This window comes from Diaporthe batatas (assembly GCF_019321695.1).
Source record: "Diaporthe batatas strain CRI 302-4 chromosome Unknown Contig00009, whole genome shotgun sequence".
NCBI lineage: Eukaryota > Fungi > Ascomycota > Sordariomycetes > Diaporthales > Diaporthaceae > Diaporthe > Diaporthe batatas.
Genome location: NW_025408556.1, coordinates 918,839 through 935,287, shown reverse-complemented (window position 1 = coordinate 935,287; position 16,449 = coordinate 918,839). Strand labels below are relative to the sequence as shown.

At 53.7% G+C, this 16,449-nt stretch overlaps 7 protein-coding genes across 7 annotated transcripts; 3 read left to right on the top strand and 4 right to left on the bottom strand.

Annotated features, from left to right (window-relative positions):
• Positions 1-116: 116 nt before the first annotated feature.
• KVR01_008303 (uncharacterized protein) lies at positions 117-5,226 on the bottom strand. The gene is made up of 2 exons (XM_044784106.1): positions 3,317-5,226; positions 117-3,225 (listed from the first exon to the last, which is right to left on the bottom strand). The coding sequence occupies exon 2, from the start codon at positions 2,166-2,168 to the stop codon at positions 360-362; it is 1,809 nt and encodes a 602-aa protein (XP_044643281.1). The 5' UTR covers positions 2,169-3,225; positions 3,317-5,226; the 3' UTR covers positions 117-359.
• On the top strand, positions 3,418-5,046 carry KVR01_008135 (uncharacterized protein; the record flags this gene model as incomplete). The annotated part of the gene is made up of 1 exon (XM_044786321.1): positions 3,418-5,046. The coding sequence occupies one exon, from the start codon at positions 3,418-3,420 to the stop codon at positions 5,044-5,046; it is 1,629 nt and encodes a 542-aa protein (XP_044643113.1).
• Positions 5,227-5,499: 273 nt separating the features above from the next.
• On the top strand, positions 5,500-6,430 carry KVR01_008324 (uncharacterized protein). The gene has a single exon (XM_044782629.1). The coding sequence runs from the start codon at positions 5,618-5,620 to the stop codon at positions 6,404-6,406; it is 789 nt and encodes a 262-aa protein (XP_044643302.1). The 5' UTR covers positions 5,500-5,617; the 3' UTR covers positions 6,407-6,430.
• Positions 6,431-6,765: 335 nt separating this feature from the next.
• On the bottom strand, positions 6,766-8,523 carry KVR01_007794 (uncharacterized protein; the record flags this gene model as incomplete). The annotated part of the gene is made up of 3 exons (XM_044784753.1): positions 6,766-7,691; positions 7,776-8,351; positions 8,424-8,523. The coding sequence occupies 3 exons, from the start codon at positions 8,521-8,523 to the stop codon at positions 6,766-6,768; spliced, it is 1,602 nt and encodes a 533-aa protein (XP_044642772.1).
• Positions 8,524-9,991: 1,468 nt separating this feature from the next.
• KVR01_007955 (uncharacterized protein) lies at positions 9,992-10,464 on the bottom strand (the record flags this gene model as incomplete). The annotated part of the gene is made up of 2 exons (XM_044792483.1): positions 9,992-10,073; positions 10,142-10,464. The coding sequence occupies 2 exons, from the start codon at positions 10,462-10,464 to the stop codon at positions 9,992-9,994; spliced, it is 405 nt and encodes a 134-aa protein (XP_044642933.1).
• A 1,970-nt stretch (positions 10,465-12,434) lies between these two features.
• KVR01_008260 (uncharacterized protein) lies at positions 12,435-13,643 on the bottom strand (the record flags this gene model as incomplete). The annotated part of the gene is made up of 2 exons (XM_044781517.1): positions 12,435-12,901; positions 13,214-13,643. The coding sequence occupies 2 exons, from the start codon at positions 13,641-13,643 to the stop codon at positions 12,435-12,437; spliced, it is 897 nt and encodes a 298-aa protein (XP_044643238.1).
• A 203-nt stretch (positions 13,644-13,846) lies between these two features.
• KVR01_008344 (uncharacterized protein) lies at positions 13,847-15,949 on the top strand (the record flags this gene model as incomplete). Its single annotated transcript, XM_044790338.1, has 4 exons — positions 13,847-13,884; positions 13,962-14,375; positions 14,458-15,675; positions 15,742-15,949. The coding sequence occupies exons 1-4, from the start codon at positions 13,856-13,858 to the stop codon at positions 15,947-15,949; spliced, it is 1,869 nt and encodes a 622-aa protein (XP_044643322.1). The 5' UTR covers positions 13,847-13,855.
• Between the last annotated feature and the right edge of the window lie 500 nt (positions 15,950-16,449).

The following is a 16,449-nucleotide window of genomic DNA, read 5'->3' as shown; positions in this document are numbered from 1 at the left end:
TCACAAATGCCATCAATGATGCAATAAACTGGACAAGGAAACGAGGACGATGTTTCAATGATATAAATTGCGTGTCACGCAACAATGAGTTCAACTGATATTCCTACATGATATCCTCCTAACAATCTTCCAAAAATCAGACCAGGTATTTTGTATAAACCAAAACAAAATTTGACAACTCCCATAGTTTTACACACGATCCAACTCTCCAACTGGGGAGGGAGTCTTGGAACCGGCACAAAAGAAAAAAATGGTATCAAAGGAATGTACAGTCTCTCACTCAGCAAGAGACCCGAACCCGTAGGCACAGCCTCCCTTCATCAAAAACCATGTAAATGTAGACACTCTGTCCACCCCACCTAAAATGCCCGACCAAGTGCCGGCTCTTGCAGCATTGTCCCGTCAGGCCCCGTGACAATCTCAAACTCCTGCTCCTTGCCCGTGACGCCCGCAAGGCTGAACGTGGGCCCCATGCTCACCTTCATGATGGTAGCAGAGGCAGGCGGCTGTGGTGGCGAGGACCTGGCTGACGACCCCCCGGCCGAGCTGGCGCTGTCAGATGTGTTCTGGCGGCGCGGGGCGCGCGGCGGAGCCACCGTGACCGTCTTGACCTGCCCGGTCTTGACGCGCCGCAGGGCCGCGGGAACAGAGGGCAGGGACTTGTCCTTCTTTGTGTTTGTGGCGCCGCTGGAGGACGACGGAGCGGCAGCAGCAGTAGCTGCTGCGGCCCGGGCCTGCATCTGTATCTCCACCTGGGCGTTCGCGTCGGCATGGGCCTGGGCCTGGGCCTGGGCCTGCACCTGGAGCTGGTATGCCTGTGCCTTGGACTCGGCGGCGAACATCCGCTCGAAGGCGGCGGCTGCTATCTCCTCGTCGTCGGCGTCGTTGGGGAACAGCCGGAGTACTGGGGCTTTGTTGGTGGTTGCATGTGGGTGGGGCGTCTTTGGTCGAGCAGGGCTCTCAACCAGGCCTTGCCCCTTCGCAATCGAGACGGCATTGGGAGTTGCGGCTCCCTTGTTGGGTGGGAACGGGATCAGTCGCTGCTTGAACGGCTCCATGGTCTGATCAATCTGGCTCATGCCGAGGCTATCCTTCTGAAGGACGGGGGGGCTGATGGTAGGCCGCCACACCGAGGGTGACTCGGATCTGTCGCTTCCGGACCCTCCCGTGGGACGACGGCGCATCCTCCGGCCGCGCTCTGGTGTCTCGGGGGCAGCGGCAGAGCGAGATCCATTGCGGTCGATACCGATGCTCCTGAGGGCTACATTCGCCAGAGTATCCGCCATTCTATCCTGGGGCGGAGAGCGGGACGCGCTCGGCTGCCTCTGAGGCCTTCGGTCTGTCTTGACCACGGCCCTGCTTGCGTACGACGAAGTAGATGTGAGAGACGTATTTGAGGCCTGGCGGGATGGCTGGCTCGGGCGGCTTGTTCCGTTGCTGGACGCCGAGGAAGCAGAGCCCGAGCGGAGGCGCTCAGCAGTGGGTGGTCTTCCCTCCATGGCGGCAGCATTCGCTGCTCTAGCCTTCTCCCGGATCGAATCCAACTCTCGGCGGCTACCCTCTCCTGGCGGAGTGGTCCGCAGAGCTCCGTCCATATGGATCTGAGGAGGCGAACGGCTTGAGTCCCGGCTGGAAGGTGGCGTCAGGGTGGCAGGCTGGGGCGCAGGAAACGGCCTAGGAAGGTTCTGCTCCCGTGTTGGGGGCACATAGGTGGTCGCTGGGAGCGTGTAGTCGCCGCCTGCCGACTCGCCCCTGGACTTGGTGACGGTGGACTCGGTAGCTGCCCGCTGGACCCTCATGCGAGTTGTCTTGAGCGGTGGCGGGATAGCATCAGATGGCGCATCATCCTGAGCTGTCTGGCGGTGTCTTGGGAGACGCGAATACTTCCCGGTGACAGCGTCATAGTGAGGTGCAGGGAGGACGGAACGCCGCGAATGAGCAATCTCCAACAGAGGCTGGTCATAGACCACGGGTATGTCTGCGCACATGGGGCACGGCAGCGAGACCCAGAACTTGCCGGACTGGTCTGCTGTCGAGGCTTCCTCCTGTTCATCAGGGGAGCACCAGTTCTTTAGATTGGCTTTGGCCCCGCATTTCTCACGACGGATGAGATAGTGCCTCTCTGGCTCATCGCACCGGTCGTAGCCGAGGTAGGTGAACTTGCACATTCCTCGTTGTCGTCGGCAGAAAGAGACTCTGGGTAGGATGACTCTCCAAGAGAGCAGAGTTTGGTAGAGCAGGGGGTGCTAGGGGACGACTGGAGTTGGGAATCAAACTCGGTTGGGACTGCTGGAGGGCTGAGTGGACCTTCTCTCCGCAGCGAACTCTTGACACGGGGCATTGGGAGAAGGGTGGGTGAAGGAAAGAATGTTTCGGTGGTTGGAGTGGTCTAGTGCTGTTGTCCTAGAGATGTTTCTCCTGCTCGACTATTATATCTCGAGAAACACTTGCCTCTCGATCACCCATGCAGATCAAACCCTGCGGCCCGAGTGGATAGCGTGGTTAGCGAGTGGGCTTGGCCGACCAGGCGAGCAGCACAGGTGTCACCGATGCGGTCGCTCGTGGGCGTGAAGCGGAGAATCAAACCACGCGCGGGCATAAGCTGCGGCCTTGGGCGAGTGTTTCGCCCATGTGTCCACCTGGGCAGTCGAAACAACGAGAGACGAGAGACCTGTGCCACCTGCGGCTTCGACAGACAGGCCAGATCGGAATAGCAGAGTGGATATATGAGACTAGGAGATGTACTCGGCCCTGGAGCTCAAACAGCAGGTGCCGGAACAAGCGGCCGGTTTTCTCGAGCAGGGCGGAAAGCATTGGACACCAGGCACCGAAAGGTAAGAGGTCTGTAGCCGGGAACCACGGAGCCGGGCTGTTCATAAGGTCGAACTCAGTCACTGTCGGTTTGAGGCTCTGTGGCGGAGACCACAATTCCAGTGAGCAGCTTGTTTCAAAGCAAGTGGGTAGGGCTGTTATGAAGCCTGCGAAGATGACGATGCGGTCTGGACGGGGCCAAGGATGTGTCAGCCCCTGCACTAACAGGAGCTGCATGAGATGTTGCGGCTCGGCTGTTAGTGGCCGGGTCGGAGGTGACCACGCCGTCCCAAGACCCGACCCGGCCTCCTTCACGGGCTCGAAACTCCACTGCCAATGGATTGTCCCGAATTTGGCCTGTTATATTTAGAATCCGGCATTGCCATGACGACCATGAATCTCAGAAAGCAAATTCTGCTTTTTATCATCAGTATTGCCCCGGAGATCTTGGTTTGATCGCGCGAAGATGGATGATCCGCCAATGTACGAAAGGGGGCTTACGAGCCTCATTCAATTTGCCCAGCATACTCTTTTTGCGAAATAATCTTCTCCAAGACTTTTAGGCCCCAGAGTTTGGCTCTTGGCGCGACTCTGCTGAGAATGACGATGGAGCACACCACCACGGTCGCGTGGTACCCGGACGCGACTGCGGACTCCCTGCCTCCGATGATGCTTGAGACTGATCCGCGACTTTCGAGTGAGCATCTTGACGACGGTTCAGCTTCCATCGTCGCAAATGGAAGCCAGTGTCCCATTTACAAGTACAGCGAGACCTTGGCGTACAAGCCCATCTGCAGGAAGCGAGAGACGAAGCTCATGGTTGTGGCTGACGAACTCACGCTTCCGGTCGTCAGCAAGGTCGGGGTGGTTGACGACATGAGCGCGCAATGGTATCAAAAGGGCGCACTGATGGAACTGGGATACCCTATTGACATAACCAAAATCCTCCCAGCTGAGCGCATCTCGATTGCCAAGCACATGATGATCTTGGTGACGGCTTTGCATCGCAAGGGGATCTTGCACGGCGATATCAGGCCGGAGAGGTTCGTCAAACAGCCTGGGAGTGACGTCCTGAAGATCGTGGACTTCTCTTCGGCTCGAATGATAGACGACAGCGATCTGAACACCTGGCCCGGGGAGACGCCATCAGTTGAATACACTTCGCCGAACCGACCTTCCGAAGGCGAGGTGTCAACCCCATTTGACGACTACTACGCCTTGGCCGTCTCGATATGGTCTGTCTTTTCTGGGCAGCGCCCCATGGTTGGTCTTTTCAACTCCAACGAGGGACATACTCCTGACATCGGCAAAATCACCGACGATGAGTTGTTCTGCAGTGTTGTCGACGTGCTGGAAGAGGGAGGCCTTCAGCTGGATACTCCGGTGACCCTGGCTCGGCGCAACTCCATGAGCATCGACCCCAGTAACCGCGCAGTTTCGTTTCCTTTGAGCTTGTTCGGCGCTGATCCTGACGATCTGGACAACCACAACGGTGTCAAGTCGAAGCCCCGGTTTTGTCCCCACTGCTTCGAGATAGCAATGGCGAACGCTGACAAGATAGCCGGAAAGCCCCCTAAGCCTGCGCCCGACTACCCAGAATTCTGTCACCTGCGGAAGCCCACCCACGACGTCGGTGCTGCAAGTGATTATGCCTTGCAGTGGCTCGAAGGCCAAGAGATCGAAGAAGGTGTGGATCATCCTCCATACCTCGAGGACATGCCACGGCCAGAGTCGGGCGAGGCTCAAGTCAGGACCAGATCGCCCCCACGAAACACGAACTTGAGGGTGGACACCAGCACCGATCAAGAGGTCGAGAAGCCGCTATGGTCAGCCGTGAGCGCCGCAACGGTCACGGCTACCAACCAAGCCTCAAGGCGTGAGCGATCCGATACCGTGCGTGGCCCCTTCCCCGTTGCGCCGTCGGCCTCAGACGAGGGGTATGAATCCCTGGGATGGACAAGCAGTGGGGGGAAAGAGCTCCAACCTCAGCAGCGGTCGCGAGGCCTGAGCTTCCAGAGGACAATGAGCGCCTGGTCCGAGTCGTCTGTCGGGTCAACAGCCGATGATGATGGCGAATCAGGGGGCAATGGAGCCACCGAGGACTCGGGATCGAACTGCTCATCGCCTCCACTGACACCGATGCCACTCAACTTCAAGCGACTGCAGGTCACGTCAAGCTTTGAGAGTGTGAGTCTATCTGAGGCGGAGGATGGTCGAATGTCAGCGGGCCAGTGACCTGGGCCACGATATGTGTGCGGCCGCGTGGCGCAGAGAATGGCCGGGAGGGCAGCCAAAACCGAGAGTAATGTGGAGGGCCTTCTGGAGTTGGCAATGGAAAAGGGGACAAGACTGCTTGCTACTTAGAACCCGGAGTTTGCTCGAATTTCACGCATTCAGTGCCAAGACCGCAACGAGTCCAGATGTACTTTGTATCGTTGCTACATGAGACGTCCAAACTGTGTCGGTCCCACGAGTAGGTCTGCCTGAGGAAGAAATGAAGAAGCATGGCTGTCCCTCAGCCGCAGGGGCTCAGTCCTATCGATAGGGCTCTTGCAGGGGCATCCCTCAGGCCCTGGGGGCGGCCACCTCGCCAACCGAGGTAGACTCGGACGTGCTAGCATGCTCTGATTACTATTCACGGTGACGAATGCCAGCCGAGCGCACTGTAGAATCTCAACTGCATCCCTACCTAGGTACCTTTATAATTATATCATAAGAAAATCATCCCAGCTCAGCAAAAGCAGTGCCCGTATATCCATCCCTTCTCGGCATTTCATACCATCGCGCACTCCGTTCCTTATCCAACATGTCTCTTAATTCCCAGAACAAGCCTGTCATCGCTGTGGTGGGTGCCGGCCCCGGCATTGGTGAAGCCGTCGCCCGACGGTTTGCCGCCGAGGGCTTCATACTTGCTCTCCTGGCCCGCACCGAGGACAAGTTGCAAACCATGGCTCAAGGCATCGATGCCGAGTGCGGCAAGAAAACAGCCCACTACTACATCGCCGACTTGCGTATTGAAGACTCAGTCAACTCCAGTTTCAAGAGAATCCGCTCCGAACTGGGCCCCGTCCGGGTATTAGTATACAACGCCGGCGCCCGCCGGGTCAACGGTCGTTTACTCATCGACACTACCACGGAGGAGTTCGAAAATTTCACAAAAATCAACCTCTTCGGGGCATTCTGGTCGTCCAAGTGTGTACTTCCGGACATGCTGGCTGCCGGAAAGGGCACCATCCTGTTCACCAGTGCAACGGCGGCGTTGAGGGGGATGCCGGGCCTTGCCAGCTTCTCACCTGGGAAGTTCGGGTTGCGATCCTTGTGCCAAGTCATCGCACGCGAGTACCAATCCAGGGGCATTCACGCCGTAAATATTATTGTGGACGGGCCAGTGGATGGAAAGCTGATTGGAGGCGTAGTGAGGCGAAAATGGGAACGGGAGGGCGCCCGCGACAGATTAGATGACTCTGATGCCTACTTGGTCCAGCCAGCAGATCTAGCGCACACATACTGGTTCCTACACACCCAACCGAGGAGTGCATGGACGCAGGAATTGGATACTAGGGCGATGAAAGAATCGATATTCACTAGGTTGTGAACTGATCACCTAGGTATCTAGCTGGATAGGGTCACAGCAAGAATCAAGGTCTCATACTACAATTATGTGCAATGAAATCTAGTCTATTTTCGCTTCTCTGCAGGACGTTCTTCTGAAGTAAGGGAAACAGTAGAATTATGAGTGTCGAGACCCTGCTAAATTTGGAAGTGTGGCCCTCGCTGAGAATCTTAAAAGTCTCATGCCCTCGGTTGTTGCTTGCTCGAATGTGGCTTTCAACCTGATCGATTTTGGTGCAAAATGCTGCAAATACATATGTAGCTAGACGCTAAAATTCGACGAACATTGTGTGCAACAAATACAAACAGTAGATCTGGTACATCTCGGCCCATGAGGTGAGATCACAGTCGTGCTGTGGGTGCTTTCTCGTTGTCTCTCCTGGCCTCTTCGACAAGCACTCTCCTGAGCAGCTTTCCAGCATTGCTCTTCGGGATTGTCTGTGCAAATCGTACTCCACCCCGGAGCCGCTTGTACGGTGCAACTCGCTCATGTATCCAATCTTTCAAACCTTTCTCCATCTTCTCATCTCCTTTATAGCCATCAGCCAGAACAACGACTGCTCGTGGGAGCTCAGTCGCCCGTTGCTCACTGTACACTCCTATAACAGCAACATCACTGACCGCTGGGTGCGCAAGCAGTAGCCCCTCGAGCTCTGCCGGAGCAACCTGGAAGCCATTGTACTTGATCAACTCCTTCAGGCGGTCGGTGATGTAGATGTTGTTCTTTTCGTCGACGTAGCCAATGTCGCCCGTGCGGTACCAGCCTTCATCATCGATGCTTTCGGCTGTGGCTTTGGGATTGTTGTAGTATCCTTTAGTGACGTTTGGCCCCTTGATCCAGATCTCGCCTTCTCTACCTTGACCGACTTCCTTCTCATCTGACATTATCTTCATTGAAATGGATGGGACGAGACGGCCACTGGAGCCAATGGGCTTGTTCCAATCCTCCCAGCGCTGAGCGGATACAAGCGGTGAAGCTTCGGTGAGTCCGTAATTCTGCTTAAGAGGCACTTTTAGGCGCTCGTAGATTGCTTCAATGAGATCGTTCCCAGCTGGCGCTGCAGCTGATAGAAGCATCCGCAAGGAACTCAGGTCGTATTTGCCAACCACAGGGCTCTTGGCTAGTGCCACGGCGACTGGCGGAACAATTGCGGCATAAGTGATCTTCTCTTTCTGTATAGCGCCACAGAAGGCTTCGAGATCAAACTCTGTCATGATATAGATGGTGATCCCCTGATAAAGTGGGGAAAGAACCAAAGAAGCGATTCCTGTTCACGTTATTAGCTTCAGCCGCGCACAGGGAATGCTTCAAGTCTTGTACGTCCCATAAATATGATACATTGGCAGAAAACCAAGTACGCGATCAGTTTTCCAGTTGAAAACGCCAGCGTCTACGGTGCTGAACTGGATTATGTTCGCAACGATGTTCTCGTGAGTCAACATGACCGCTTTTGGGGGTCCCGTCGTCCCAGAAGAGAAGACCAGGAAACATAAGTCGCTTGGCTTGTTTCGGACCCTGTTGATACTTGAAGGGCCTTGAAAACTCGAGAAATGCTGGAATCGGCGTTCCGGATCGTGATCGCCTACGAGGAGGATTTTGCCCAGGGGCAAGCCAACAGCTGACGCGGCTTTGCAGGCGACCTTAAGGCAAGACAAGTCGGTGATGAGAGCTTTCGCTTGAGATGTTCTCAATAGCGACACTAGTTCTCCAGCCTTATGTTGATGGTTGACTGGGCAGACAACTCCACCTGCAAACCAGGCGCCAAACGTGACCGGGGCGACATCGGCGGTGTTCGGTGTCATCAAGGCTAGTTTGTCCCCCCTCTGCCAATCCCACTGTTGAAGAAGTCCTCTTCCGAACGCCTCGGCCGCTTGTTGTATGGCACGAAATGTGAGCCTCCTTTGCGTCGTGAGTTCCACGTAGAGGACTGCATTGTTGTGGGTCAACCGATAAAACAGAGACACACCTGTCCTAACGATCTACTGAAAAATCAACTTACCATGTTCCTCAGGAAACTCGCGATCCGTTCGTTGAAACACCAGGGTCCACAAATCCACAGGAGGGACAGCAACTGGTGGATAGGTCGATTCGATCGGCATGATTTCAAATGTTGAGCTCGGGGTACCGAGTTTGGCACGGTGGGCATGGAGGTGATACGGGTACTTCTAAGGCGTAACTAAGTAGGAGACTAGAGAGTAGCAGCACTTCCAGGAGTTAGTATTTAAAGAGGGAAAGGTTAAAGAGAGATAGTCGTGCTTTTGCTTGTCCCGATCATCGATGACCTAAGGATCATTTTGCGATTCAAGACTCTATTGAGCTATGCCTCGGCAATGGATTCGTTCATATTTGTTGATTAGTCGTAGGCGGGGGCAAGCTCCTTGGACCAAAACTCTGTCAGGGTACAAGGCGGCCGCTCGTTTTCTTGAAATCTCACGTCATCCATCCAGTAATTACTTGTTCTCATTGATGGTCCACTGATAAGTTCAATTTGCTACATGTCGCCGTCGTTCAGAGTACCCTAGGGTACATAGGTATCTAGTCACTTTCTGTGCTCCGTGACGAACATAGGCTTGTCTCACTATCATGTTTTGAGCAGACAGTACTACTACCTAGGTACCCACCCTCGATTTAGAATACCGCTCTTAAATTTGGGCACTATGGGACGACCTTGGGGGGCAAAAACACCATTTATGTTGATTCTGGTATGCCTGCCAGTGCTCTATCGGCTCTGTCCGAATCCCCTCTTGCCAAGGGCCTCACTGTAGTGTCACCTCACTCATGGTTCGGATTCACCAATGCTGTTCGTTTTCGGTCGCCCCTTAAAGTCTATGGAGTAGATTCAGAGATATTATTATTGTTCCTCGGTGCTCGTGACAGGGCTGGCAGCCCTTAGGCTCCACCTCTGAAAGCGAAGGAAGCATTTGGAAACCAAGACACGAACCAGACTGGAGAAATGCTCGGCTTGAAAGTCGTGACCCCAAAGGTTTTTCCGTCTCATCTCCTTTTGTACTTAGGTATTTAGAACTTCATGATAGCCTTCCATAGCCTGGTAATCACGCAACTACACTATTACTTGACTGCAACCTAAAGTGACTCCCACACTTCCACCTGAGAGGACCCTAAGGCTGTTTCAGGGATTCTTGCACAGCGCTGAAAGCGGTCGTCAAACAAGCAGGGTTTGGACAGAAGCTTCGGTCACCTAGAAGACAGGGTCGTCCGACGACTTGGGGGCTCAAGCACAGGGGTCCCAGAGCTGAAGCATGCAAGGGGTTGGCGGCCAGGGGCCCCATGCGCAGCGCTGGGTCACCCTGGACTGTCATGCTCGAACATAGGCTCTCTTTTCACGAACCGGAGGGACTCGCCCCAAGACTTGGTGGCGTGCAGAATCAGGAAATTGGTGGAGGTATTAAGTTAATTTGGTATCAACATCTCATCGTTGGCTCCGCAACATTGGATGCCAGCTTTGATTCTAGAAAATGAAAACCCCTGCTCCTCAAGGGCCCTGCTCGCTTCACCAATATGACCGGGAACTCCGCTGTCACCATAACGTTTCGAAACTGGAGTAGCCTAGCACTTGGCGACTACATCCTGTCCAGCAGCTGTCGCATCTGCCAGAGCCGTTTTAGCATCACCAACCGCTGCGTCAGACCTGATTCGAGGGATGTCAGTCACAGGATCTTAACAATTTTCTTTTGACCCAGAATGTTGGTCACTTACTCGTCAGCATCAGCCAAAGCACTGGCCATCGCCGTCAACCCAGCCTCGACCTCATCACGGCTGTCTGCCGGTGGCGCGCCGCCGCTCAGAAGCGACGAGGCAATTTGTGAGATTCCGCCATTGGCTTGGTCCAGACCCGCTTGTGCTGCCGCCTGCACATCTGCATCTTCAATTTCTGAGATGGCATCTCCAGTGTCGCCCAGTGCACCGAGGATTTGAAAACGTGCGATGTTGCATCCAATGCCGCCGAGTTGACGCTCGACTACTGAGGCCGATGCGGTGACGGCGAAAAGAGTCGCAATGATGACACGGAGGGCGTACATTTTGGTTTTGGAAGGGTGCTGCAAGGCGAATCTTGATTTTTGAGTAGAAATGGATAGAGAACTCTGTTCTCGCGTTGAGATTATAAGTCGTTAAAAGGTTAATGTTAAGACGAAACAAGACTCCAGGTCTGAAGAATGGATGTTGAGAACAGATGACAGAGGTAAATGCTGAAAGCTTGATGGGCTGGACGAACTAGAATTTTCCAGACGACACACGCGAGACAGGTGCCATCTTTATGTCAAAACCAGACCAACTCCAGACGGCACTGGATGACAGTTTCCAACGGCTCGCAGGGTAGGTAGCATTGGGATCTCGGTGGCTCAGCAGGTATCATGAGCCCCCAGGTATGAAACGCAACAGAACACCCCGGCATCTTTCGAGGCCTAGCGCCGATCACGAACCTCAACAACCTGCCGCCGGTTTGGCTCCACGCAGATCACACGCGCGCCCAAGCCACCACATACACCGAATTGTCTCCCCTCGTTTCCATTCTTTTCAAGGGAAAGGAGTGCGATTGGGCCATCACCCTCTCTCTGGAGATCCGGAGCTTTTCGAATCCTCGCCTGATCTGCATGCTCGGCGCTGTCTCGCGGTGTTTACCCCCAACCAAGCTTGATCGCCAGCCGGGCTGCCCGTGGACGATGACTCGTTTTATCGGTAGCGACCGTTGCCTGTGCCTTGGCCAGTCGCAGCGCGGGGGTTTCTGCACATCAAGTGAGACAAGGAGACGCCCGATTGGCTCCCCAAGGTGGGTGCAAAAGAAACGTGAGCGACGGCATGCTTCTCAATGTGGAAGACAACGCGATCCGCCCTTAGGTTGGACTTTTAAGATCCGCACATGCCCACAAATGATTCTCGATATCAGTTTGAGTCAATCGAGAGGGGCTTGATGTTACCGATGGGCTTCAATGACAAGTGAGACTGCTTCAAATGTTACGAGAGAAAATGGTGGCAGTGTTGTATTTGTATTTTGACAATTCTCGAATCAGTCACGCAGGCGTCAAAGACAACGCACTACCGATACCTACGTAGGATAACAAGAAGCTATTATGGCTTTTCCTCCCTTGCGATCCAGATTCCGCTGAAGGTTAGGGGGCTTGCGACTAGTATGACTTTACTACTTGGGAAAGTTGAAGTGACTTCTTATCATTCTTGTAGTGTCTCACTCCCGGAGACCCATCCAATAGGGCGTCAGGACTACCTTGGCGTCTTCAGCATTATTATAAACTCAGTCCCATTTCTACTTATCCATTGGGTGAGGCTACAAGAGGTCAATTTTGCTGCCAGACTGTACATCTGGAAGAAGTCATCAGCGAAAATTCGAGATCTCCCAGTATCTCAAAATGGGAAATGAGAAGACGGTGAAAGCCATCCCGACCCAAACCCCAACGTCAGCCAAGTTTGCCAGTTTGGCCAGCGGCCCCACGTACCAAGTCTGGTACATTCCCAGGACAGCACCTAGCCACCCCAGAAGAAAAGCAGTGGCTGAAGCGATACCAAGGGGCATACAGCTCCTTTCCAGGTTGGACCAGTCGTATCGAAAATGACGCCGGAAAATGTACCGTTCCATGAGCACGATCAGAACCATGAATTCGACCCAGTAGCCCATCAATGCCAGGAAGTTAGACAGTATTGTGTACAGACTGTTTCTTCCGGCCAGGCCTAGTACCAGTTGTATGATTATGAAGAAACATCCCCAAACCCACCGAGGAATCGCCTGAAAAGCTCGGCCGAGGACTTGGGCACACATTGTAGCGGCTTGAAATTCTTGAGTCAGCTTCGCTGGCGAGAAGGACGACGGCTTTCTTACAATATGTGCCAGGAACGCTGTTGCTGATGAGACCCAGCGCCACCATCACAGCGCAGAACTTCCCGAATCCGCGCAGCGGCTGGAAAGCCACCTCTACCAACGCTCCAGTAGAGGTATCAAAAGCTGTAGCCCATATGGTATTATTTATAAGGCCGCTTCCTAGCCCGATGCTGTTCGAAAGTTAGCGGTACGCATGTCATCAGACCACTGACGAGTCAGTTCAGGGTCCTTGCTGGTTATTACGCCGTACCCCATCATGTACACGAGGCTGAATGACAGCCATAGACCAAGCATGGTTAGTGAGGCGATCTTGAGCGGTGATGTGGTCTCGGGATAGTAGACGAAGAAATCTGACGCGGCTGCCGACCATGAATTCGGCACATAGAGACACATTGACAAGAAGGAAAGCCGGTTCGCCGCCACAGTAGCCGGGCTTCCGATCGAGACCGTCGAGACATCGAAGTCTGGTCCAGCGCAGCCTATGAGCACAAACAGTACAAGTAGTTGAGGGATCCAGGCAAACCTCTCATACTGCTGAAATGGCTTCATGCCGAAAACCACGATGGCCCAGCAGACCAGATTGATGATGACGATGCCGACCGCAATGGACACTGTGCCGCCGCTGACTGCCGAAAGAATTTGACCACCAAGAATTCCGTCTGTCCAATCTGTCAGTCACTGCAGTATCCAGAGCATTTGCTCGCTCGCAATCACACCCAGGGAAACCCTAATTCCTGGGCCACATGCACAAATACCTACCAATACAGCAATAGCCTATCATGAGAACAATGTTCAACACAGTTGGGAGCTTGGCGGGCCACCATCCGAAGAAATACCTCAAAACAACCACTGAGGCAAGATTTTGTTAGTGTCTAATACCAGAGAAGATTATTTTCTAAGATTAATCAAAGGCTCGGCATTCATACTCGTTCGATGACCTGTCTTCGGCCCCCAAATAGCCATGAATGCTGTGGACAGGCTGCCTAGGAACGCTCCAAAGACAGCGCACATGGCGCTGTCCAGGAATCCAAGCTGGAACAACAGCGGGCCGTATAGGCCGACGATGAGATTGTTGCATGATATATTCGCGCTGAACCAAAGCAAGGCGATCTGCACATTGCCCGCGGTTGACGAGGGTTGGCGCTCATGGGGCGGGACGCGGGCAATTCCGCGGGCTTCGAAGGCGGACAGAGCTTCAAGACGCTGGTTGAGAACTTGGAGCTTTGAGATGACCGCGATTGGGAACGCCTTTGCTGCCGGCTGTTCGGGCTCTACTAGCGGTGGCTTTGTGGATTGGCTGGGAAATTCGGCCAGCGCCATATGTGGCGGGGTGGTCGCGACATCGACATTTTCATTTTGCTTCTCCATCTCTGATTCCGGTAATCAGAAATATCGCTATGCAAAATACAAGAGGAGTTTTTGACAAAAAGCATCTTGTGGGTTTACAGTGAAGTCAAGGGGATCTGAGTCGCGAATGTTTATGCATGTAAGCCGATGGGTGTTACCCTGTTTGGAGCTAAATTCGTGCTTACTAGGCGAGACAGGACAAATTGAACACGACCCCGCGTCTGGTGGCATTAATGGCGGAGCCTATGAGTGCGACCAAAAGATAAGTTCGGAGATAGGAGAGTGACTCTTCGAGCCGCCCTCGGCAGATCTTCCCAGCTCACATTCGCTAGGGTACACGATTCACGCAACGCCGACGATGCCACCTACAAATATCACAGCAGAGGAATTCTGTAATGACCCTTTCGATTTTCTCGTAGTTGGTGGCGGAACCGCTGGGTTGGCAGTTGCGGCTCGTCTCTCCGAGCAGTCGTCTCTGAGAGTCGGGGTGCTGGAAGCTGGGCCGGAGGTTGAAGGCAACGAGCGTGTGGACGTGCCGGGTTGGTTTGGAACCACTCTGGGAACAGACTTAGATTGGCAGTTCGAAACAACAGCTCAGGCCGGCCTAGGGGGACGAACTCTTAAGTGGAGTAGAGGGAAAGGAGTCGGAGGCACGAGTCTTCTGAACTTCATGACCTGGAACCGTGCGAGTCGCCAAGACTACGATGCTTGGGAGAATCTGGGCTGCAAGGGATGGGGATGGGACAGTCTTTTGTAAGTTACTCCTTGCTCTGCTCTCGCCCAAAAGAAACTCCAGACGACCCAGGTGGCTTACTGAAGCTTTCAATTATATCAGGTCGTTCTTCAAGAAGTCGGAGACTTTCCATGCCCCCAGTCGGGAAACAAGCTTGGTCAACAAGGCCTATTATGATCCCAAGGGGTTCGGTACGCAAGGTCCTATTGACGTCTCCTATGCAACAGAATACTCAGCTTCACATCAGTACTGGCATGACACACTTCAGCAGCTAGGTGTGCACACCAACAAGTCGCATATGATGGGGTCAAATGTGGGCGCCTGGACAAATTTAGGCTCAATCACTCCCAGGACCTGCACTCGATCATCTTCGGCAACGGCTTACTATCGACCTCGCAGAGACAGAGGGAATCTCGTCGTCCTAAGCGAAGCTCTGGTCAATAAAGTCATCCTAGAGGAAGATAATAGTTCCTGGACCGCCAGGGGTGTCGAATTTGTTCACAACGGACAAACATTGTCTGCCTTCGCGTCCAAGGAAGTGATTATCTGCGCAGGCACCGTTCAATCGCCTCAAATACTGGAGTTGAGTGGAATCGGTAATCCAGACGTCCTCAGGAATGCTGGAGTCGAGACCTTTGTTCCGAGTCCATTTGTCGGAGAGAACCTTCAAGACCATATCATGGCTGCCTCAATATACGAGGTCGACTCCAGCTTGCCGAACCCCGATGACCTGAAGATAGATACCAATGCTGCTGCCGCCGCCTGTGAGCAATACAAGTCGAATGGTACTGGGCCACTGACAATCCTGTCAAACTCAATCTGCTACCTGGGTCTATCACAAATCATGTCGGAAAAGGAGTTTTCACAGTTAGCGGACAAGGCCAAGAGCAGTCGAGACGACTTTCCCGAGCGCAATCACATCCGGAGAACAAGATTTGATGCGTCTTCGCCAAGGCTGGGACAAATCGAGTATATTTTCGATCTGGGAAACTGGAATCCGTACTTTCACCCAGACCATGCGTCCACGGGCAAGAAGTACGGCACGATGCTGCAAATTTTGCAGTACCCGTTCTCAAGAGGCAGCGTACACATACGGTCCGCGAAAGCCAACGAAAAGCCGACCATCGATCCACAATATTATCAGGGTGATAGTGGGAGCATAGATCTGGACATCATGGTAGAATGCGCCAAGTTCGCCGAAAAAGTCACGAACACGCCTCCACTTTCAAACATAGTCCACAACCGCGTTGTGCCACCACAGTCCGCACGAACGGATGGCGAATTGATGGACTGGCTCGTGAGAGAGACCATTACTGATTGGTACGTATCCATCGAGCTTCCCACCTTGATGTCCCTTGATCACTGAGCTGACAGATTGAATGGCAGGCACCCCATCGGTACTTGCGGCATGGGCGGGGATCGTGGTATTGCTGGGGGTGTGGTTGATGAGCGGCTGCGGGTGTACGGTGTCAAGGCGCTTCGGGTGGTGGATGCCAGCATAATGCCCATGCAGATCAGCGCTCATCTCCAGGCTACAGTGTATGCCATTGCGGAGAAAGGTGCACACATGATCTTGGAAGATTGGCAAGAGTGATGTTTCAGTCTTTCCTCTTGTCAAATACTAGGACAATTCCTTGAAGACATACCAAAGTACCGTATTGGCCGCATAGCTCCACAAAAACCTGCGACTGGAGGATTAAGTTTTTATCAACGGTCTGTATGGGTCTCCGGTCCACCTGGGCAACAGCATTAGCATGATACTAGTCTATATGCCTGACCCATTCCCAACAACTCGCAGCTATCAGCAACGCCAAGAGCCTCAAGCCACATGGATTGAACTTCAACGAAGAGAGGGCTGCGCAACCCACGCAGTCTTGATCACGACTATCGAAACTCATATTAATTTCTTTTTCTTGAGGAGATCAGCTGAGCGAGCCCCTGCGGTCTCCGAATGGTCCTCTCCGTCTCCGCGTCCCTTCCCTACGGGCCACTATCGAGCTCTAGACCCCATTTTGTCCAGGATATGTCGTCGACTACGGCACCGAGCTGCCGGAAGCCGCTAGGCTTGGAGTCAGTTAATTGGCGTAGACGCAG

Excerpts from the sequence above, each read along its gene's own strand:
- KVR01_008324 (XM_044782629.1), top strand. The coding sequence starts at position 5,618 with ATGTCTCTTAATTCCCAGAACAAGCCTGTCATCGCTGTGGTGGGTGCC.
- KVR01_008303 (XM_044784106.1), bottom strand. The coding sequence starts at position 2,168 with ATGTGCAAGTTCACCTACCTCGGCTACGACCGGTGCGATGAGCCAGAG.